The 24381-nt window shown below is 43.4% G+C and overlaps 1 protein-coding gene across 3 annotated transcripts; it reads left to right on the top strand.

The window, feature by feature from the left end:
* Positions 1 to 181: 181 nt before the first annotated feature.
* On the top strand, positions 182 to 24336 carry lbl (ladybird late). Of its 3 annotated transcripts, NM_001275876.2 has the most exons (4): positions 182 to 1050; positions 23063 to 23241; positions 23530 to 23612; positions 23665 to 24336. In NM_001275876.2, the coding sequence occupies exons 1-4, from the start codon at positions 348 to 350 to the stop codon at positions 23930 to 23932; spliced, it is 1233 nt and encodes a 410-aa protein (NP_001262805.1). In that variant the 5' UTR covers positions 182 to 347; the 3' UTR covers positions 23933 to 24336. The 3 variants fall into 3 exon arrangements, with proteins under 3 accessions (NP_001262805.1, NP_524434.2, NP_001138092.1); NM_079710.4 differs by having other exon boundaries at positions 23530 to 24336; NM_001144620.2 differs by lacking the exons at positions 23063 to 23241; positions 23530 to 23612; positions 23665 to 24336 and adding an exon at positions 7212 to 8100.
* The last annotated feature ends 45 nt before the right edge of the window (positions 24337 to 24381 follow it).

Below are 24381 nucleotides of genomic sequence, written 5' to 3'. Positions count from 1 at the left end.
GGCACGCCCCCTTGGCGAGAGCGAGGCGGCGTTTCCAATTAGACAAGCTGCGCAGCTGCGCGAGTCCGTGACGTCATGGGTGCCAACCAGTTTGGAGGCCCCAAAAAGCAGTTGAGAGAGCTTGGCCAAGAAAGAGAGACAGAGAGCCGAGCAGCATTAGCATCGCATTCTGGCCACGAGCCATTTTCGTTGTTGGTGTTTGTGTTGCACGTTGTGCCGACGTTTTTCGTGTGACAGCCGCGCGTTTTGCCGACGCGTTTTTAATCGCCCGTAGAAAAGAGTTTGGAGCTAAGCCGTAAGGATACAGCCAGGATGTGCTGAGTGGCCAAAGGAAAATACACCTAGAGATGCCGCAAAGAACTCCCAGTCCCGCTAACTCTGATGTTTCGGTGGGTTCGCCCAGTCCACCGCCTCTGAGATCGTTGAATATGAAACGATTGCGGCTTTTGAGGAGTCCTATTAGCCTGGAACATGACCGCCAAAAGTCATCACCCGTCAGGGTCAAGAGCTTTTCCATTGCCGATATCCTGGGGCGAGGGCATGAAGAGGATCGTGTGGAGAAGAAGCCGGAGAGAATTGCCATTCCCAATGCTTTACCAGGAGTACCTGCTCCATTGGCTCTGATCAACGAAAGATTGCAAATACCCTTGGTGCCGAATTGCCCTCCGCCGGCTGCACTACATACATTTTTATCGCCCGCTTTGCTCCACAGCTATGAGCAGCGACTGGCCTGGGACTACCAGCGCCAGCTCCAGGAGCACTTCCAGGCACAGGCGCAACTCCTCCGGCAGATGACCCTGAATCCCGCGATCATTGCCTCCGAGGACGGCAGTTCAGAGCGTTCCCAGCGATCAAGCAGCAGCAATGGCAGCACCGAATGCTGCAGTCCCACCCAGGCGGAAAAAGTGGAAAAACGTTCCCAAGAGGACAGAATGGAGGTTCCTAAGAAGTCGCCCGAGGAACAACCAAAGGGGGCCAGCAAATCAAGTGGAGACACTCCCTTGGATGCCCTCTTCCAGCTGTCCACCAAAAACTTTGACGAAGAGCAGGGTGAGTAGTTTTCAAGAGAAAATATATTCCTCTAAATCCAAACAGAAGAAGACTTTGCTTTTAAACTGCGGAACCCAGTGGACAACCAAAAATCATATTCTTCATATTTACTATATGTAAAAAAGTACAAACAAAATTATAGTGCAGAGATAATAGATATTTCATCAGCTTTTTCTCAAGTTTTATCAACACCCCTGAGTATATGAGCTTTTTGTTATATATGATTGGAATATCTTCAACATAAAAATATCCACAAACTGTAGAATTACTTACTCCGCGTTCACCTCTGTGTGCACAACCGCAATCAAATTACATTTTAATATAAACTGATTTCCCAACGAGACCCATCATAACCATTAGCCTGGCCAGCGATTGATCAATTGTTGTCATTACGTCTTGATGAGATTCTGCTTAAGGCGTAAAAACAGTAGTGAGGTCAGCCTGCTCGTCCGAGGTGGCTAAATCAATTTCAGGCCAGCCGGCTGGCAGCTCGCTCGGCATCGCCTTTGATGGCAATTGCCTTTCCCAGACCCAGACCCAGTCCCAGTCCCATACCCATACCCAGATCCACTCGAAGGCCCCAGCCCGGTCATATGATGATGCTCTAGCTGCGGCGAGCTGCTGCTCCAACTCGAACTCAGACTCCAGCTGATGGCTGATGTCTGATGGCTTTGGCGCATGCGTATCGTTCGGCATAATTTGCTTAGCGGCGTTGATTTCTCGTTAAGTCGCAGACGCAAACCGATTTATCCCACACTCGGAATAAAAACAGAAACTGCCGGGAGTCACTGGGAAAACTATTCCTCATAATATCTTCGTTTGGAAAACACATCACCTTGATACAAATTATTGTACAAACAACTAACTAAGAGTATTTAAAAATATCCTGAACGGAACATTTCTTTATTTATTATATCTGCAAATCAATTTCCATCATTTTTCGGTGTAAAACAATATTGGCCATGAATGTCTATTAAAATATCTTCCCACAGCGGCTGTCATATTTTTTCCGAGTGCACTGACCAGCAATCCATCAGCGAACCCATGGTCTGCGCTTTTGTTCATCAGCTACTGAAATTGAATTTACGCGCCGCACGTACATCAGCCAATTGGTTCGTGCTCCACTCTAGATTGCCGCATTGCCGGATTGCTGAGCTGTTGGGTTGTTCGGTTGCCACAGAGCCATCTAATCAGCACCAGCTGATTTGATCGGTTGATCAACTGCTACTGGCATTGAGTGCCGCCCGGGATGATTATGATTATCGCCGAGCTGCACTTAAGCGCCGCAGTTTGCGAAAATTGTATTGCTTTTTCCCAAGACAGCATCCGGTGTGGAAGTGGAAGAGAAGACGCGAGGTTGGCCATGGACTGAACCCTTTCTACGGCTGCCTCCTGCAATTTGCCCGGCTGATCAAAAGCCGTAACCGGCCAGTTGAGGGAAAGATCTGAGACACTTCCGCCTGGTAATTAGGAGCAGCGACAACTCCCATTGCAACGCCATCGTAGCCCCACTTGGGGCTTGGGCCTGCTCACCGCTCATGACGATTGCCGGCAGATAAGCCATAAAGAGGCCCAGGCAGCACATACAAAATAATTACAATGAAAATGGCTGAAAAGTTGCAGCTATTTGAACAATGGACCTGTCGTTAGGTCTTGTCAATTACGCGTAGATACCTGCCACATTACGTCACCGAAGAATGGGTACCCTTTAACACGTTTCAGCAGAGTCGAATGTTGCCAGAAGGGTTTCTTTCTTTTAGATCGTAGAACGGTTTCCTTACATTTTCTCAGTTAGTATGTAGAATTTCTATGGTTCCGCCAATTGAAAATGGAAAGTGGATAATTACTGGGGGAACTACCCTCTTACAGGGTATACCGGCAAACGGATGGCGACTTGGGCACAAAGAAAGCCCGGTCGTGGGGCGATCAGCACGGTCGGTGGCTGCCGCTGAAATGTGGGCTTGATGAAACGCCAAGACAATTGGCACAGACAGCCGCGTTATTGAACGCACAAACGGCACAGAGCGGCGGATGCATCCCTAATTACAATTTAATTACTAAAACTTTTCCCACTTGACAAAAAGGCGGCGGCCATGGCAGTTGAGGACCAGAACACCAGAAGACCCAAAGACTGCGACGCAGCCGAGCATGAACCACAAACGCACCGCAACCAGATACATTGACAGGCCCTAGACACACACACACACACTTCGGCCACAATGATGATGGCTCTTCGGGTTGACAGTTGATTTGACAGATAGCAGTGTAAACATTTTACAAAATGCGGGCTGAGGTCGCGGGGCGGGGCGGATCCAAATAACAATAGTAAAACGCTGGCCGGGTGTTAGTTGTTAGGCTGCCCAAAGAGTCGGAGCTAATTAGTTCAACTAGACGTATACTTAATTTCGAATGGGAGCAAAGTCGAAAATGTAAATAAGTGGCGGATTGAGCATAAATTATAGTTATAATTGGAAATTCGCACGGAGAGTGGGCCGGCCTGTGTGCTAACTACCATGCAAATGGATCCCAGTCAGAGCTGTTAGAGGGCAATTTTCAGTCACGTCAAATCAAACGATCCATAACCGGTCCACATCCACAAATGGTGCTCCCATGTCCCATATGCCATCGCAACTAATAGGTGGGGTAATGGCTTTTCGAGATTCTACTTTCCGAACAACGTGACATTCAGAATGGCATGCCTTGGCTTAAAACGCCCCCTACAATGATAATACGTATATGTATATCTGCTGTGCCAGATAGATTTCCATCTTTCGCATTAGTGGCCACTTGCCCCGTAATTGCTGTTCAAATATATTTGCCTCCAGATCGCCGGGTATTAAAAATCTAGTTGCTGATAAAAAAATATTAGTGCTGCGTGCATCAAAATCCAAAAACAATTTAGCACACAGATATTTGGATAACAACAATCTCTCTGTTAGTTTATTGTGCTGGAGAGCACAAATTGTTTAAAATACCAAGGTTTCATTTGAGTTCCTTGCCAGCTAGGCACAAATCTACTGCACATTCCGACGATCAATGCGCAAATTGATCAATTGCACTTGCAATTTCATTCAATTTAAATGTTTCCCAAGAATCCCATTCAATAGGCGAAAACCTTTGGCAAAAGTCAACAAGCTCCCAGTTCAGACTACACATAAATCAAGCAGACAAAAAGAAATTCCGCTAAAGTGTAAAAATAAAATTCATTTCAAATGATTAATAGCTGCACAGCGTTTCAACAAAATTCGTTAATGACATTAAAACACCGAGCGCGGCAAATACTAATACTATAAAAAAAAATGTGATTCGCATATGTGCTTATTGAATGCTAGAAGGCGAGACTCGTTTGCCTCAATAAAATCGAGAAAAATGACTGCGGGCGCAAACTGTTCTAACGTCGCATAAAATATGCATGAGATATTGCAAAAAGCCTCCGAGCAGCCGAAACAAGTTGACAAGCCGGCGTTCGGCATAAATTCTCTAATTAACGGTTGCGCTTCAAATATTTTATTAAAAATTATAATTCGCCAGTTGTAAAAGTGGCAGAGAAATATGAGTTTGCGTGCCGGCTAACCATAAAGCATTTGCATTAATATGAGCCAGCGAAAACTACAGAAAACTAGCCGAACTTACGTGGTGGCCCCTCAAAATTGGTTAACTGCCTGATTTGCTTTCACTGGCCCTCGACCCTCCGGGATGGACACCTCTACCCATATAGGGCTATACCATTTCAAGCGGTACCACTCGGGTGGTCCGTCATCATGGGGCACCCCTCGAGCAAATTGCATGACTCGCTCGGTTCGGTTAGAGCCAAAGTCAGAGCAAGTGACGCCTGGCCAGCATATACTCGCATCAGTATCTGAGACGCTCAGATACTTAGATACCCAGATACCCAGATGCCCAGATACCCAGGTACACAGATACACGACGGCTGCAGAGGTGTGCGAAAGCGACGCACTGAAGGTGTTGCCTGCACGCTTTTGATGAGCACTAATTGAGCTCAAGTTGCATTTTTCTTCTCTGCCCATTACCCGCGATCCGATCGGGCGGAAAGGGGTCCAGTTCAGCTCAGTTCAGTCCCGTCCAGTTCATTTCATCCTCCACTGTCCATCGGCGTCAAGATCAAAGACGGCAGGCCGATCATAAAGACAAGCGAAAATCAAGCATCGACAGTTGCACAAGAGACAGCAAATGAGAGAATTAGCCAGCCGGGAGATCAGTCCTCGAACTCTGACTGAGAATGAAACTGAATTGGAGTGGAAGTGGATGAGGAAGTGGCAAAGGCAGTGGCAGCCGAGCGATAGAGGTGCGAACGAGAGTTGGCCAAGGAGCAGTACATTTGGTAATAACTCTATCAGAGCAGGGCCATATGGGAGGCCGAGGCCAACTGTTGCCAAATGCTAAGAGGGTTGGCTACACGAAGAGAAATCAGGATGGTTCAGATTTAAACACGGTTCGCTGTTAACAATCAATGTATTTGTACATCTCTTAAGAAACTTATGTTCAAACATAACAATGGAAACAACTGAAACAATTCGCTTCGTAATAAGTTTATATCTACCAAAAATATTCACAACATTCATTCAATTTTAGTAGCTTTCTTTTTCGGTGTACCAAATGAACCCAGAAAAGGGGCTGGAATGCGGCATTCAAGTCAGGACCTTGTCAAAGTTCTTAAAAACGCATTCGCATTCTCGTTCCCACTGCGATTCGCATTCGCATTCGCGTTTTTGCTAAACATTAATCACTGGCCGCAGTGAAGAGCTGGGACCGCCCGAGCTGTGAATTTTCGGCATGTGTCGAACATCAAAAGCCCGCGCCACGCATAAAAACCATTTAAAAACGCATTTTCTGCCTGGCCCCGTGCCCCGGAGCAACACTCCTCGCTGACCCCGCGGCCCCACGGAGTATAGCGCACTCTGCATTTGGCCAGCAGTCTTGGCCAACAGGGTCTTGGCCAGGAAACGCGGAGCGCGAGATTGATGCGTTCACGGACAGCCCAGCGAACTACTGCAGCCGGATGGCGAGGTGGCTAAAAGGCTCGGAGGGGAAAACGCATTTCCTCGCGGCTTTTCCAGCTGCACATTATGTGGGTCAATTGGCGCCTGGTCGGGCAAAACCAGTTTTCCATCCTAGCGCTGGCCATTATGCGGATCTCTGAGTTCACTGCAAAAAAAAAAGTTATTCAAACTATGGAAAATATTTTATATAATTGGACAAATAATAAATTAGATGCTTAAACCAAACTAGGTAAATGAAATGAATACTTTCTCTCCTATGATATGGGTTTTAATCAGATTAGGAGCATTTTCCAAGCCAACAGTAGGAACGCGGGAGTTTCTGTAATAATCGTGAAAATGCATGGATACAAATCATATTTATATACCCAGGCCTTTGATGATAAATGTGGAAAAGCCAGCATAAATTAAAGCATTCAAATCATTAGCAGCGATGCCGAACAAACGAGCGATGATCGTTGGTTGGTCAGAGGGGAGGAATCAACCGAGCGGATGGGGAAATTATTCACGGCTACGGATCAGGCGACATTAATGCGAAGAAACATAGTTGCAGATGCTCGGGGTGGACCTCCACTTCCTCCCCAGGAACTCCAGGCTTCCAGTTTTCCAGCCAGCAAGGTGTTGCCCTCCTTCGGGCTTCGACCATTCGCTGCGCCGACAGGTGCAGTCATCTACTTCACTTTTGACGAGCCCCGACTATCGTTTGATACATTGTAAAACAACAGGATTCGTTAGGGTTCATCATAATCAGACCGCTCCGTCATAGGATCTTCAAAGAACGCTTAAATTCTGCAGCGTGGCGGATTCTTAATGTATTTCGATAATAACATGAAGTGCAGGAGATCTAGCTGATCTTGATAAGGTGGTTAAATGGATTTAAAATATATTATGATATCAGAGGGAAGTGGTCAAAACACATGGCAAGAAGTTTAAAGTGTCACATTTTTATTCACATTTATTGTTACGTCTCCCATTAGTTCCGCTGAGCATGTATTAGTCCCATTCAATCTGTTAATCATCACCTGTGATTTCTTCAATTTCTCAACCTCCCACTACAGTCGGATGCACGAAATCATTTCCTTCCCGACGATTGACTTTCCCTAATCAGTACATTAAGTCATTTTCACGCCTTCCCCCGCACAGTCAGTACATCAAAGAGGCATTCAGCCCTTCGCTGGAACATATTCGAGACTTCGCCCAAATCCAAAGGGACGAAGGGCATAACGAATGCGGGAATGAATGGAAAACTCAGTGATTTGGAAAAACAAGCACAAGTTGGTGTTATTGTGGATGTGGATGTTGCTATTTACACGCAACACGACTGAGAACCAAACAACAACCACCAACAATCACCGCAATAAAACAGGCCGAGAACGACAAACTTCACGGTAAAATCGAAGGAAGCTGTGGAAAATGTTTTCTTCCCCCGAATTGCTTCCTCAGATCGGTATATATATAGTTCTATATCTATATGGGCTGCTACTGTGGGCAATGTCAACAAAGCATTTAACACCTTCATCGGCACAACAGCAGCCCCATGTGCTGGTGGGTATTTGTGTAATCGTTTATTAAAGTGTGAAGTAAATTAATTTGACTATGCGAGATGTTTGCCGCTGTTTCCATGGCAAATGACTTGCAATCGCTGACAAGATTAATTAATCCCCTTGCACAGCTGCGGGGAAATCGAAATGAAAACAAAATGTTTGCCTTAATTGATTTTCTTATCCATGGCTTTTCTTTTCGATTTCGCTTGTATTTCGTTTTGCAGTGCGGAATATTATGACACGTCTCGTTATGCCAACGAAAGGCGTTGTGTTTCATGTTTTGGCCATATGCAGAAGAGTTAAGTGCAGAGGAAAAATAGTGTGTAAACTCTAGTATCTATTAAGTGCAAAATGTATATACATTTGTATTGCAGCCACTAATTCCAGTTAATGGAATTTAAAATTACTTTGTAACCAGATATTCAATACATAAGTTCATAAATAAAATAAAAACACATACACATGCATATAATATGCATATATATTTTATTAAAATTAGTATGAATATTAGCATTAGCCCTGTTAAATATTTTAAATTCCATGCGTACTGATCTGGTTTTTCTGCGTGTAAATACTCGCCTGGTTGTTTGGGGCTGTTTCATGTCTGCCGACATTGCAACGCCCCCTTCCACCTCCCCTCTATCCATTCCCCGTTCGGGCTTTAACTTAACTCAGGCTCGTGTGTGCACTTTTGACAAGTAATTTAATAAAGCCAGCGACATGACGCGCTGTTGTTGCCAAAAGGTGTTGCAGTTGCTGCTTAAACATGCATAAGCCACGTTAAGAGAGCGGGGAGCTGGGAAAGGGGCAACCACCGCCGGTGGCTCGAGTGCAAGTCAGTTAGTCACTCAGTCGAAGAGCCGAACCAAGCCAAACCGACCTTTAGTTTATTTTCGTAGCCGTTTGATTGCAGCTTGTAATCACAATTAAAGTGTTAAACATAAATGCCAGGGGCCAATGGGCAACTAACGAATGTAAAAGAGACAGTCGACGGACAAAAAAAAAAACATAAAATAAAGGCAAGGAGGCGCACAAGGGTTGCTCACTGGCTTATTGCTCAAGTGGCAAAATGACTGGGGATCGGCCGACGCGACGGATTTCTGGGCTTGGAGTTTATCATTTCAGGGACATGTCTACGGGCTGACAGCTTTGGAATTTCGGCAGTTTTTCGATTAATTAATTGACTGCCTGCCACCAGCCAGCCAGTCAAGTTCGAATGCATTTAAATGCTAAGTTTCGTTTGTCATAACAGCGGAACGAGCGAGCAGAACTAATCAAATGGGGCTGTTTTCTGTTTTCTAAAAACATAAGCAGTGTTAACCTAAAATGGTGCTGATTTCCACGTCAAAGCTCTCGAGTCGTGGGGATTATTACACAGAAAAAAAACACTGTAAATTCATTAAAATAAATGTACGTGATGAACATCAACATGAAGATCAGAGTTATAATAAACCACTTATATGGCGAGAAATGATTTTCCACTTCGTCACTAAGTGAACTGCTATTGAGAGTGATTAAAATGTATTTTGTAATTAACTTTTTTTGGCTAAACTCACTTTGCGGCCTTAGAAAATAAATACATACAATAAATACAAAGCGAATATAACATGTTTTTGATTGGTTTAATTATACAATAAAGCAAGAACTTACGTACAAATATATCCTTCAACTTACACATTGGTGTAATTTTCAATCACACTGTTAAACTAATTCTTAATAATTCACTACAAATAAGCATCTAAAGTATGTGGTTAACACATATTATATATATTTACCAATACCTTGTAATCGCCTTTAATTATAGTCCCACAATGAATTATTCTATCAGTGTAAAAACATTTACAATGCAAATCTTAATGCTAAATGCTTGGCCGACAGATCGCGCCAGGCCAACACCTTTACAAATTACAAGTCAGCATTTAAATGGCCGTTAAGTTTATGACACGGCATCCACGAAATAATCAACTGGCGATCGAACAAATCGGACTCATTAAGATGCCAACCGAAGATCTGTACCAGTTACAGTTCCACTTTTCGAGTTGGGTGACCAGAAACCGAGAACTGCGTCCATCAGAGTGTCGGGCCAGTTAATTGATTTTAATGTGCCAATATCCTGACTGGGTCGACGTCGGACACAAAACATGTGCTCCCGATGCGGATCGCCACTTTTCATTAATCGCTTTGGTGTTAATTTATGGCGTATCTTTATGGCCCAGACTCGGAATCAATTGCTTCCGTCTTGTGTCGTCTACGTCGGCCATCATGGGCAACCATCCACCCGGCAGACGTCACTTCAGAATGCACTTGAATCTCCTTGCAGCTCCCAGTTCTCGCTAATTATGGCAATTAAAAACCACTAAATGTAAGAAAGAAACGAAATTTTCTATAGCCGATCTTCGTCGTCGCCGTCAAGTGTTCCCTCCGGCAGCCAGCCAGTTGAGTTCAAGTGGGTAGTGGCTCGGATTCCCGATTACGGATTCCCAGGTCCCGATTGCGGTAATGAAAATTGCATCTTAATAAAGCATAATCACCGCTCCCCAAATGGAAGGCCCGAGTGTTTTGTCAAGTAGGAGAGAGCTGCCGTCGGCGGTATCCTTTGGTGCGCAGGATATTGCTCAGATACAGCCGCTGATTAGCCGATTAGCCGATTGGCCAAGTGGATAGTGTAGGACAGGCGGGTCCATTAGCAGGCACAGTTGCATTACACATCATTGAGCATGAGCTAAGGCTGGCAGCAACTGCAAGTCATAAACAATTTCAATTGCCGTTGCACATTCGCAACACTCAATTAACGCTTTTCAACAAAGGCCCAGCCAGCAATACACAATGTACACTATACACTATACTATACTATACACTGTGCCATACGACGGCAGCCACAATAACAATAATAATAATGCATTCATCACTTTATGACGGCCCCACATACAAACTTGGCCTAGACAATAGTGTCAACCATAAAGAGATTGCAGAGCCCGAGCGGCGTATCTATTAAATTATGCTTAACTATGTGCCTTTGTTTGGCCACTCAGTGGTTGTGGATGTGGCTGTTGTTGCTGCCACTTAAGACTGCGGAGGCACAAGGCTAAGAGCAGCTGCTGGCCAACAAAGGAGCTAGCAGTTCGGCCGACTCATCTTCAGAACTTCCACCTACCACGACAAAAACATGAAAAAGCATAGTCTTAGAAAGATCTTCCTAAAAGACCCACTCTTATTATCGATTTCGCTACCAATATCAGCAGCCAGATATCAATTGCTCTCGTTAAGTTTGGCCAAAAATAGACGGCCCACGTAACGCTTTTGGCAGACACAAAAGCACCAGACATATGTTCCAGTGTATCGAATCGGCTTGTGCGAGCTCAGATGTGAAATACGTAGGAAATAACACGAATTTTTCATAAATTCTCCTTTTTCAAGAGAGCGTGGGACTTTTGAACACGAGAATGCAGTAAACATTTCTGGAATACCCTATAATATCTTAGGATGATACACAGAAGGTAAAGTTCTGTGTGGATAAACAAGTCGAAGTCCATATTTCAATCAATTGACAGAATCTTTCTTTAAGAATTTCTTTAAGAATTTCAATTGACTCATTTGTAAGTACTTATTTCTATGAATATATACGATTTCCACTACAATTGATCTCTTTGTAGTACCAAGTTAGTTAAAACCAAAATTTAAAACTATTTAAGTGATTAAAATTAACTACTATTGTTTCAGATTATAGCTTAATATATCCTTATAAATTAAGAAGAGTTTTATAAGTAATTTTTGAAGTACCTTTATAACTTTTTCCTATCCCTTGCATTTGAATTTGGGCTGAAACTATAGCCACGAGTATTCACATTCTATACTCAGTTACCAAATGATCTGCCTTTTTATGACAGTTCAACTAACGCTGACCGCTGTGTTTCGCCTTGGGCATCACGCACATTTGTAAACGCCAACGAAATTGTCATGGGGCATGTTTCCAGCAATACGCTGCGTATACGTAATGGCAGCCTGGGCGACTGCAACTGCAACTTCGCCTGCGGCAGCCGCTGAGCAAATGCATAAAGTGCTGAATTTATGTGCATTTGGGCGATCGGAGGGGCTGAGAGCCAAGTGGCTGCCAACGGGGCGTAGATTTAATTAAATAAATTCCAAGAGCGACGTGGCTTTTTTTGCATTTTTGTGCGTAAATTTGTATTATAAGAGTGCTGATGTGTGCGTGCATGTGCGTCACCTGCAATTAAATAAATCTGCGCATTGTTTGCAGTGCCGTTAAAGCGGCAACCATAAATGGGACAGTAGTATACGCAACAGCGGGAGTTACCCTATCCCCTGGGGGATTTTATAATGCTTTTAATGTGCAATAGTTTTCCCAGATATCCTATGCATAAGATAAATAACATTCTAAGTGATTATATGCACACGCAATTGTATTAAAGAAAATGCTGGGTATATGATTTTACATCGTAACCATATCTTGCATATTGTATCTTACTTTCAAGTAATCACAAAAGAACTTGTCCGTAGTAACGAAATTACAAGCTAAATATGAATCTTGTACTTTAAAATTGAATGAGTACACTTTCGATTTTCTATAAAAACATCATTTTCTTTCAGTGCACACAATGATGTGTACAAAAAGTGGATTTGCACAATATTTAATGTTAATTTATTTGGCTTGTCATCCGGCGAGCCTTGCAATTACGAAGGCTAAGTGTGTGCCACGCCCACCGCAGCCGGAGTGCCGAGTCTACTACAAAAAAACACGCACTCGCAGAATCAGGCCTACATACTTACATACATACTTATGCTTATATCTAAACCAGGCATATATCAACGGCTTAACAATTGGCTCAGACTTGTCGTCAGGTGGCCATTGCCGTTAAGCCTCCGCTTTTCCACCGCCGACCTCGTCGTCCTGCACATTTCCACTTCCAATCCCGTTCTTGACGCCTTGCGTGTGCCACTCCCCCTGCCACACCCGCTGCCCGACCAACCGCCCATCCGCCCACTGCCCCGCCCTCCCCTCACGCATTCTGATACTTTAATTTATGGTCTCGCTCGCAGTTTATTTGTCATGCCAACATGCTGTCGCCGTAATTATACACATAACCGTAACTAGTTTTTTGTGTTTTCGGTGCAACATGCAAAACACTTTTTACGGCCCTCGCAACACGAACGCACATCAAAAGCGCCATGCAAATGGTCGCTTGTTATGGCTAATAGCTCGGATCGCATCGGATCGGCCGTAAACGTAACCCGTTCTGAAGACCAGTCAATAGAGAACGCAGAAACGGTTATCGGTCCGCAAGACTTGGCTATTTCGAATCAAATAGATATGGAGCCTGGTAATATGTCTTTATCTTGACGACTTCATTTAGAGGTTATTATAAAAAAAATATGGTGCTAATTAGATTTATGAATAGAGACCAATGTAAGTTATCGGTGTACTTTTTGTTGATTTGAAACTTAAAACTTTACAATTTAATACATGCTTATGTTGCAACAATCATAAGTAAAATTGAAGGAAACGTCAAGTATTATCTGAGAGTTTTGTGTTGCGATACCTATTGAATTTAATAAATTTAAATAAGATTATCTTTTTATGCCAACTCTATTTGAGTCAAATGTCTTTTTCTGCCTCTCAGCTGGTAGCCAAGTGGCATTTTTCCAACTTCTCGCAACGAACGGCCATCGGCAGTGAACTTTCATTTTATGGCACTCACTAAAAACAAAACCTACGAGCGCGGCCCACTGCTCTTGCTTAAAGCCGCTTATCTGGCCGGCTATATCGATAAACATAAATTATGCGATATTGTCGTTGTCGCCCCAAACCGGCGACTACAAGCTGAAAACTGCCAACTGCCAAGTGCCAACTGCCAACTGCGGACTGCGGACTGAAAACGGCAAGCGGGCCAACGCCTTTTCGAAAACGGGCAGTCAACATGCAGGCGCACATAAAAACTCACCATAATGATAACGATAATGATAACGATGCGCAGCGGTTTGTTGTTTTACAGCAAAATTATGTGTTATTAGCGCGCAGGCGCACATGCACTGCGATGAGAGGATGCACTTGCTAGTCGTCCTGCTGGGCGATCGCAGTGTTATAAAGATGCCTGCTTTATCACACGGCTTTCGGGATCGGCGGGATCGAAGATCAAGCAAATCAGGTACCGTGTTTTAGATAGGTAAAGACTCCTAGACCGCGGCAAATTAACTTGTTCCTGAGTTGCGAGTTCTGCCACTCGTGCCGCAATCTGGGCTCCAGTCGCATGGGTACTAACGGAAATTTATCATAAATTCCAATACCTTACGACTAATGGGCGTTGATTAGCTAATATGCCGCGCTCGTTTCAATTTCCACTCATGCCTGGCAAGTCATTTCAAATACCTAATACTGACTCGTTGGTTGCTTTTCGTCGTCATAGCCGTTCGATCAAAACCCTCGCCAGCACATTTGCCAGCTCTGCACTGAGAAAAATCTAAACTTCGATCTTGAACAGCAAATAATCAATTTAATCGTAAAGTCTGAGAGAAGTCATAGTAATAAATCGGGTAGTAATATTCTCGAATATATATATTTTATTTATTTTTTTATTCACCAAACTGCTTATAATTCTCAATTTATTTTTGGAAGGAGCCCAATCATATAGCACTAACCCATGATGACAAGGTCCCAAAGTATTAAAGTTAAAAATAATAACTTTTTTCCCAAGTGCACAACCAGTCCATCTCCTGTTTGCCGTCGGCCCGTTCGCTTTGATCTCCGCTTAGGAGCTACAAATTCATTGCTCGCCACGAAATAATGAATGAAATCGAATCGGAGCCAAATACCGGGCTAAAACCAAATTAAATGCCGTTTTGGCTTTGTGCGTTAACAGAGGCTGGTTAGGCAACCAACAACGACGGATTAGCATAGCGTGTTGTTACTGTATCATTTTTGGCACGCATGTGCACAGGCTCTCCGTTTCCGTCCTGCTCTAACTGGACTTGCTATCTCTCTCTATCTCTCTACCTCTCTTTCTCTCTCTGGGCCCAACAATGAGAAGATTAATTTATGTTATTAAGTCGGCACGGCAGCCTTTGATCTTCGCTTCTGCGAGGTGTAAGGTAGGCCAGTCAATGGCGGTGGCAATGCCGGCACCTGAAGAATCCCAAACCCCCGCCCAGAACCCAGAACCCTGAACCACGAACAATCGATGCGCATTGCGATCGAGATCCACACCATCCTATCCGATCAGATCCGATCAGATTCGATCGGATTCGATCGCATCGCATCCGATGGATCGCACGACCCTGACCACAGAAACCCCAGCTACCTGCAGAGAGTTAGATTGCCCCTGGTCCTGGTCGCTGCGAAGTTGATTCCAAGTTGAGGAAGTCATTCGGAGATTCTGGTTCCGACTCCTAACTCTCTCTGTCTATCTCTTTTTCACTGGCTGCGCATCAGTACATTAATTTGTAATTTATGACAGCTTGTCATAATATCAACGAAACTGCGCTGGTAATCCTCAGTAATTTAGGTACCATTATACAAGGTGATAGTCGAGTAAATTAGGTAACGAGTAAATAAATCATATATATTATAACTAATTCGCACATTTTATGTAAGTTACATTTTGTAATTATATTTTGTTAAGAGCGTATACATTTTCCAAATATACTTTAAAATTTTGACAATACTGTTAATTTATTTAATTATTAATATTTAATTAAATTACATATTTTTTGAAATTGATTTAAAATTAAGGTTTCTTCTATTTGTCCCATAAATGACTTCATTTATTTCTGATTTCCGAGAACTAAGTTCGTTAGCTCATTTCTCTGAGTGCAGCTAAATCCCCGCCGTAAGGCATTCGCATTTAATCAAATTTAAAATTGATTCCCAACCTGTGGTTTTTGTTGGCGAGCGCTCATTAATAAGCACTCGATGTGTTTTCCTCTTGTTCGTCGCCGCTTTGGTTTCGCTGAGTTGTCAAAACTATCGTACAATGTCTGTGGGGCAAGTTTAGCGGCTCGGCGATCGCGATGGTTATGGCCATGGTGATCATCATCAGCAGGGATCCATTCATCTAGTGGCTGCTTGGGGCATTGTTGGCTTTACATGCCGTTGTCAACGCTCTTTGTTGTGCCACCAATAGAGCGGCGGCGCCTTTGATCCGGCGGCCAGTTCAAAGCCCCCAACGAACTTCTAACTCAATTAGTGTGTAGTTTTTTAAACGGTTTTGATTACAGCGCATATTTCTCACCCTTCTCGCCCCTCTTGTCCATCGTCTCCATAGACATGCTACTTATAAAGACATTAAGCCAGCAAGTCCATTCCGCGCGATGGGCTGGCCCACATTGGAGTCGTGTGTGCGAGGAGGCTGGTCCAGGAGTCGGAGCTGGGGAAGGTCACTCAATCAGGGCACAGGATCCCATCCCATCCCAGCCTATCCATTCCGAGAGCCGCTGTCTGCCCTTTGATCGCCTTTTAATGATGATGACCATTGTTAGCTGATGTTAGCGATTGCAAGCCCAGATTTTCACTTAACATCAGCCGCCAAATACCGCCGCCCCAGATCGGGAGGGCTTAAAGAGCATGCAAACATAAAAATGATGCAGTGGATGGACCCTTCCACCACCGAAAGGGGTAGTGAATCTGGGCCAGAAGGGGGAAAATACAAGCATGAACCCGCTCAGCGCCCAAATTGCAATGCTACGTAAGTTTTATTGTCTCGCAACGAACAAGCGATGCTCACACAGTGGTATAAATTGCGCTATGGTTGGCCATAAAGCTGCCATCATGGGAACTCGACTCATTACTATATCGGCGGACTATTAACAGTTGCAAAGTGTGTATTTCCAATAGCTCTTACAACAAATGGTGATTTTTACTACCTTAAACAAAAGTTTTATAGTTGAACAAAGTAGGCGAACAAACTTTATTTGGGCTTTAAAAATTATGTGACTGCAACGAATTTTTTCACATTTTAAACATCGTTACATCTTGAATGGAATGACGAGCCAATATACCAATATTCGTGTGTTTCTATTTTCAATTCTTCTCTGGCGAACTAACAGTCGTCATAGGAAAAATTATCTACGAATTTGGGGATACGTGAATTCGTAACATTTTCTGGGGCGTACTAAAAGTTACTTTCAAAAATATTATGCATATATTTATTGTCTTTATGTTCATTAAGATTTACATTCATGGCATTTAAATATAATAAATACAGCATTAAGAATTTTTAAAAGTGCTTGCCAATGTGTTCTTAATTAACTCCTAAATCTCTACTATTCACCATGCTCTTAAATTATAAATAGAATATACCTTTTAACGCCGTCTACTGCAGGTACTGGTTTTTATCGACGTCTTTATGATTTTGACCCACTGTCGCTGCAACTTCCACTACCACTGCGCCTCGGGAGGCGTCGAAACATGGTTCTTGCAGACATCGCCTGGGATCCAGAGACTGGCTCCAAGCCCCTCCATCTGCTCCTCCGCCCCGTCCCGTCCCACCGATCCGAGCTCCCAGTCTGCAGCTTCGTGTTCGGCCGAGTCTTACACTGACTGACTTCATTGCTCTTTACGTTACGTTAAGTTTAAGTATACGTTTGCCCACTGCCCGAGCGCCATCTCGTTTAATCTGCCTTTTAGAGGGCGGGGCCATAGTATTTTATACGTGTTGATCAAAGGGAGCCGACACTTTGTCTCGGAGCCGACGCGTTGTCCCCTCCCTCCCGTTGTCCATCCGAAGCTTTGCGTAGCGCATGCGCAACGGTCCGATCGTGAATCATGTGGCGGATGCCAAGGATGGGGTTCGGGATCGGAATTGGGATTGGTATGGTCGGGTGGTCGGATGGATGATTGGATGGATGGATGGACGGGTGTCCCGCGGAGGAGTATCGGTGTGTGGCCGGGACTCTTCTCGTCTGGCCCTACATATACATTATTGAATTAAGGATGACCACGTTTTCGGCGCTTTGTTTCGCTGCGTCGGAAACGCAATTGATTTGCCAGCCATTAAAATCAATCAAATGTAATGCCGGGGGTGGTCCAACGAGTTCACTGGCATTTACAAGTGAAAGTCGCAAGTCAATGAAAGGTTACAGCTTCAAGTGATCTTTAGTAATTAAAAACTTGGACATATCCACTTATATATACATCTTCTGCTTCATGCTAAGAGTCCTCAATAAAATTCTCCGTATCCATAAGCTCGATCGATTTTGATCATATGTTTCGGCACCAGCTCAATTTTGCGGCAGTGTAGAGTGAGTGAACATCGCCTGCAAACGATTTGTGGGTTTACCCTTATATGTTTACATATATTGGAGAACGAGCCGCGGGACGTCGAAAAGAAAGTGCCCCACTATCCGATCGTTCGGTGCATGAACATGTGTATGAAGAAATTAGCCATCGAAAACATCCGATTGCTGCCCCCAGGTACCGTTGACATGTTCTTCCAATCGCCAAATTGCCGGGGCACTCAGAAATTATTGGCCATATTAATGTTTACAAGATGTAATATCGCAATCAAAATAGCTGCGGGCCAACATGAACATGAATACTTTACGCTCTGCCGCAACGTAAGAAAATTTCAATTAAAGAGAAGGGGCAAAAAAAGAACCAGAGAAAGTCCTTTATGCCAACAGCTAATCAGTAATTTCAATAGCCTAAAGGCGTCACGCAGAGACCCATTAACATAAAATTGTTCTATCCTGATATATATATACTAAGTGATCTTGGGTTTATGTCCGTTTTAATAGCCAACCTTCCATTTGATTATTACAATAATGTTTTAAAGAATCAATTTTTAGTTTTCTACACCGCAAACTATAATTATTTAATGCAGTCTTAAAAAGGATTTTGCTTGTTAGTACCATTGTGAGATATTAGAATATAAGATATGTATCTATTATACATCAGCTCCTCCTTAACAACGTCCATTTTGGGTTGAAAAGAGCACTTGGTTATAAACTCGAGCCTGTTGCCAGATCTCCGGGGCGGTACAAATGACAACAAAATACAAAAAGTTATGGGCGCATTACGAGCGTGTAAACAAGGGACCAACGATGACAGTGTTCCAGTTGGAAGGAAGACCCCACCAGTCGAAAAGTCGCCAGCTCGAAAATGTGGAGAAGAAAATACCAAAATTTATAACTTTCTCGTTATGGAGACGCACCCCGCGCTTCACTTCGATTCGTAATGATAATGGGAATGGGAATCTCCGTGGCCAGCTCACTTTGTCGGCGGCTAAATTTGTCTCATCTTCTTATATTAATTTGTGTTATTGTGTTTCGGCCTTTCGTAGGTCCAGCAACAGCAACAAAAACAACAGAAACAGAAATAACAATAATAAAAGAGCCAGCAACAAAGGTAGCCAAAAGGTATCGGGTTTTATAACCTGCTCGAACTCATCAATTTCATTGCTAACAACACGCAGACACGCCAAAGTGAGAAAAATATGCAGGGCCCGCCATCGACTTTGATCCGATCTGAATCATCGCTGGGATCTCGGATTCCAGATACCATATACCATATACCAGATCCCGAGATTCCAGAACCCAAAGTGGGTTACTCTTATTTTCATATTCGGGGAGAGGGAGAGACGCCGGCAACGTCATAAGTAAACTTCTTGTGTTGTTTCGGAGATTTCAAAAAGCCATTTAGAATAAATTAACCGGGACCTACCGATAAAAAGATCTCTGATCCGATCGGATCACAAAGCGGCTCTCCGCAACTTCGTTTTCATATTGTGCTCCTCAGAGCCCCAAACCCCAAGACCCAAGCCCCAAACAGGATTAAAATTAGTTTTTGATTACGCTTTCGAGCTTCTGGACAACGCAATTTGTGGTCTGCCGCTGCTGCTGCTGCTGCTTCTCCTTCTCTTCTGGCCATAATTAGCGCTTTTAGCCAAACTCTTTTGCATCCGAAGGTCGCCTTTGTCCTTTGCCGGCTTGGAGTTTGGAGTTTGTCATAACGCTGTGGTGGCGGCGATCTTATAAAGCTATTGGCAGGTATTTAGGCATCCCAGAGCCCTGGGAATGTGAAATTCCTTGCGGTCATAAATCCGAAAACCCGAAAAGCCCAAGCTCCTAATTGAGTCTTCCGCTGGCAGCCCGATTTCACATTCCACATGTCATGCTTTTGGCCTGCTTTCCTCCGGCCAAATCCAGCTACCAAACCAGCCTTCTTGCCTGCCTGCCTACCTACCTACTCGCCTTTCAAAGGGTCCGCTGCGATCCGAAACATTTGAAGAGCGTGTGAACAGCAGGCACCTTGTGGCAAACAATTCGAGTGTTCCCGTTCCCTGGGCATTAGCATTAGCATTAGCCTTATCCGAGCGATGCGATACGCATCTTGGTAGCACCAGAGTATCTCGACGCTGTGATCTCCACTGCCTTTTATTAAGATGTTCGCTTTATGCGTGTATCCCCGGAGATTACCATTACCACTGCCACATTTTCGGCCGCTGGCTGATCTCGACTGATTGATTTGGAGCTGGCTTTAATTGAATCGTTCGGACTTAATCAACATAATTGCTCCGGCACTTTGGGCCGCACTCTGGTTACAGCCGCAGCTCATTTTCCAAAACAATCTCGATCGATGCGAAGGAGCGGAAGAGCTGGTCGTGATCCGGCATTAACCAGCGAGCGTTTAATTAATTGCTGTTAATTTATGTGCCTCCCAGTAGCAGAGTCCAGCTAATTTGCCTAATTACCAGTCACACCATTAGCCATGCGCACCAGGAATGGATTCCAGATTGGCCGTTGATAAGGCACGCCATCTCAAATCGCGTTGTGGCCGTGCACTCGGCGAAAAATCGTCGCACTAGCAAGTTTACATTACTATCTACACTAAAAGTGGCCTCCTAAAGGCACTCTAGTGGCTCTTATATCCAAATAAACAGTAGGTTCTCCCATCGAGTTATACTTATTTGCGTTCCAGTGTAGTTTCTTATATAAATACAATAATAATCATACTAGTTTGAGCATTCGTTTTTTTAATACTATTAATTGCCTAGACCTAAAATAGTTATGTATATTTTTGTACCATTTCTATATAATTGCCCGTATTAAATTAAATCGTTCAAAATACCATAGAGAATGTGTCCTTTAGAAATACTTTCGCCTTTTGTAAAGTTATAAAAATTATAATTCTTTCCAAATAGGAAATTCAGATTTGTTGTAAAATGTTTAACAGGCATATGCTTCCGGTTTATGAACGCGTTAATCTTTAGAGATTTGCAACCCAACTTGACTTTTGCGTAGTGTACACTTTCCCGCATTAGAAGCAGACCCAACCCACCACTGGCACAAGGACAATGCGTCGTTTTGTTTGTGTCTCAATTAGCAACGCTGCCAGAAGGCATAAGTTATGCGTACTTTCCAGACAACAGGAGCAGCTCCTTGTACCCATTGTGCTGGATGTCGCCCGGTGGTTAGGTGTCACCGGTGACTCTCCGCCGCCTGCCACAATGATTAGTTATGCTGATGACATTGTTTGTTGGCCACGACTCCGAGGTGTAGGTGTTGACCAGGTGACCGACCAGGTCGTAATTCTTTCGGCAAATACCTGTGCACTTTAGCTCCGTCATTGTGGCTGTAAGTGCAGCAACTGACACACGCTCTCCATGTGGGTTAAGCCATTAACCAGGCTCCGCTTTGGTCCAGCCCCCCGAAGTGCAGTTTCTTAATTAATAAAGTTCAGCAAATGGCCGAAAACACACCCACCATCGCGATCCCCGACCAGTTTTTGGCCAACAGCAAGCTAGCCACGGCCTTTAATTAGAGGCGTGGCTAGGACGTGGTATTTATGGCAAGTGGGCAACATTAAACTGGCTAATGAACAAAATTGAGCTGGCTAATGAATGGAATTCGGTTTATGCCTCTAACGGTCAGGTTTAAGAAAATGCCAAACGGTGTCCAGACTATCCGCCTCCCATCTTTAATAAAGTATTTTTTATACATCCAATTTTAAGCAAACTTATCTCGCTTATCTTGTTTTTAGCAAACAAGTGTTTAGTTAGTACTTGCCTTACCGGCAACGATTTTGTTAACAAACAAATGTGTTTGCCCTCACAAATTAATTCGTAGGAAAGATGCTTTCCAAGTAAAGCATTTAATTAGTTACAAAGTACAAGAACCTACTCGTTTAGCTTACATTTTACAAAGTTATTTAACGCATTAGCAAAAACCCAACGAAGGGCATTTTTACTCACGCACATTTTAAGTGTCCTGAGGGCATTCCTACCATTTACCTTTAATTAACTCTTCATGTTCCTGCTCATGTTAATGGAAAACACGTTTATGTGTGCTTCCTACCGCCAAGGATCCTTTCAACCCTCGATTACTGGTGGTGGCACAGGGCGTTCCCCAAACAGTAGATTATCTAACCTCACAATAAACACATCAGGATAGTGTCAAAATGGCTTTGGACCCGAATTTCGACTTAAACCGCAAGGACACCGGGGAAAAAGGGAATAGGGAATAAATCAACCCCGACATTCTTGCACATTTCAAGGACCACATTCGGGTGTCTTAATTGTTATTTGTCGGACATGTTTAGCAACAACAGTATTGCCCGACAGGGTTTCCACTGCGCAGCTGCCATCTTCGCCCATCTTCGAACTTCCTGGGTCCTTGTAGATCCCCCAAATTCAACCCCATAAACGAACAAGGCAACAGCCATTTCCGTTGATACTTTGGCTGAGCACTCACACTCATTCGCGGCGATCATTCCGCGGCGATATAAATATCGGGCATTAATAAACACTCGACCGAAAGGCGCAGAAATTGAATTGCTCGCGATAAATAAACAATTCCTAATGGGGTTGGGCTGGCTGGCTGGCATCCATTGGGTTCAACTGGGTTGAAAGCCGTTTCCGCCGAGAAATACTTTCGAAAAAAACAAAACGGACGGTAAAAACATCAATCAGCCGCCGTATTACCTTTAAACATGCCAAAAACAAATACCGGCAATCAAAATCCAAATCAAATCAAATCCCCATCGAATCGCTTAAGAAAACAACACAGGGGAAATCATTCAACGCGGCGTGGCCAATAAAATGCGATGGTATGGGTGTACATACATATGTATATAGAAGAAGCTAGAGCTGTCTTTATGACCACCGATTTGTGGATGTCGGATTGTCTATTATGAATTCCATCGAATTGTGTGTTTGGAATTGCTTTAACCACACAAGCATTTCAGTGATTGAATTGAAAGTGCCGGTGAGTGCGTAAAGATCGGCCGTAAATACGACCATTAAAGCATCCTCACAATGATCTCCGGACAAAGATCTGACCTGGCTGCAAAAGCCTAAAGCCAAAAGTCCCATAAACCCTCACCGTTTTACGATCATCCGTGTGAAGCATATAAAAGTGACCGATATCTGAATAATTTACGATGCAATCACACCTTTCCGCTGCCGATATAGTTGATTTTAAAGTTGATCTTTTGCATTGCAGATCCCGCCACGTTGAACATATTTGCCACGCGTTCCAATCCCAAGAAGAAACGCAAGTCCCGCACCGCATTCACCAACCAGCAGATCTTCGAGCTGGAGAAGCGCTTCCTCTACCAAAAATACCTATCGCCAGCGGATCGCGACGAAATCGCCGGCGGCTTGGGCCTCTCCAACGCACAGGTGAGTATGGGAATGTCTGTAGGTGCTGGTCAAGGGAGAAAATACGATTCAAAATCCGAGGGGTGGACTCTCATCTTTTAGGGGTGAATTTCAATAAAATATTTCAAATGGCGTACAGTGGATAGAAGTGTTCCTTTTTAAAATATTAATTAATTTATTATTAAAATTGTTTATCGATTGCCTATACTTATTAAATGTATAAACGTAAATTATATATTCTAGATTTTAAAACGTATTCTCCCCTTTGTGAACCAGTAAAGAACAACTAATAATTTTTCCTTATAACAGGTCATCACTTGGTTCCAAAACCGAAGGGCCAAACTTAAGCGTGACATGGAGGAGCTGAAGAAGGACGTGCAGTGCGAGAAAATGTCAGCGAACCAAAGCTTTTTAAAGAACGTTAATGACTTGACTATTTTAAAGACCCGACCAGTCAGCAGATCCCAATCGCTCGCACCACAACCACCCACATTACCACCAGCAACACCAGCACTACGCACACATGCAGAGCATAGGATCGGATAGGGATATGGATAAGGATAGGTGTCGGGAGAAGGAGAAGGATAAGGACAAAGAGGAGCTGCGCATGCTAAAGCTCATGACCCTGATGCGCTATTCCGATGGCAAGTTGCTATATCAGCAGCCACCGGCATCGTATTTGCCCATTCCCCACAGGCAAAACGCTGATTAGCCTAATTTGTAAACTATTGAAAATAACGCTTTTAAATGCATATATTTTGCCAAAAAATAAACCCGCTTAGTTTGAGAAAAAATGGCGAAGCTCTTTTGGTTAAATTGATTCAAGTATTACACTTCAACTCCTATGTATGAAATTCTGCCTAGAAAATACAATTTTTAAAGATGTGCATAATAAATAATAATTCATGTGCTAATCTTAATTTTAACATATTTACCGGTATATTTTTTCAATGTGAAGTTTTTACGGATAAGTTGATTTCAATTACGAGTTTATTCCATTTGCCCTTTCTAGAAATCAATAAAATTAAATTATTCCGTTTCTAATTTTTAATGTAATATCTGGTTCACTGTAACTAAGAGAGTTAATAATCGAACCTAATAAATATTCTTAAAACGAATCATCATGAGTTCCATAATAAGTACATGTAACAACTAAACAAT

The sequence above is a fragment of the Drosophila melanogaster genome, chromosome 3R (assembly GCF_000001215.4).
Source record: "Drosophila melanogaster chromosome 3R".
NCBI classification, from domain to species: Eukaryota; Metazoa; Arthropoda; class Insecta; order Diptera; family Drosophilidae; genus Drosophila; species Drosophila melanogaster.
The sequence above is the reverse complement of the archived record's forward strand: the minus strand, read 5'-3'. Positions and strand labels throughout refer to the sequence as shown.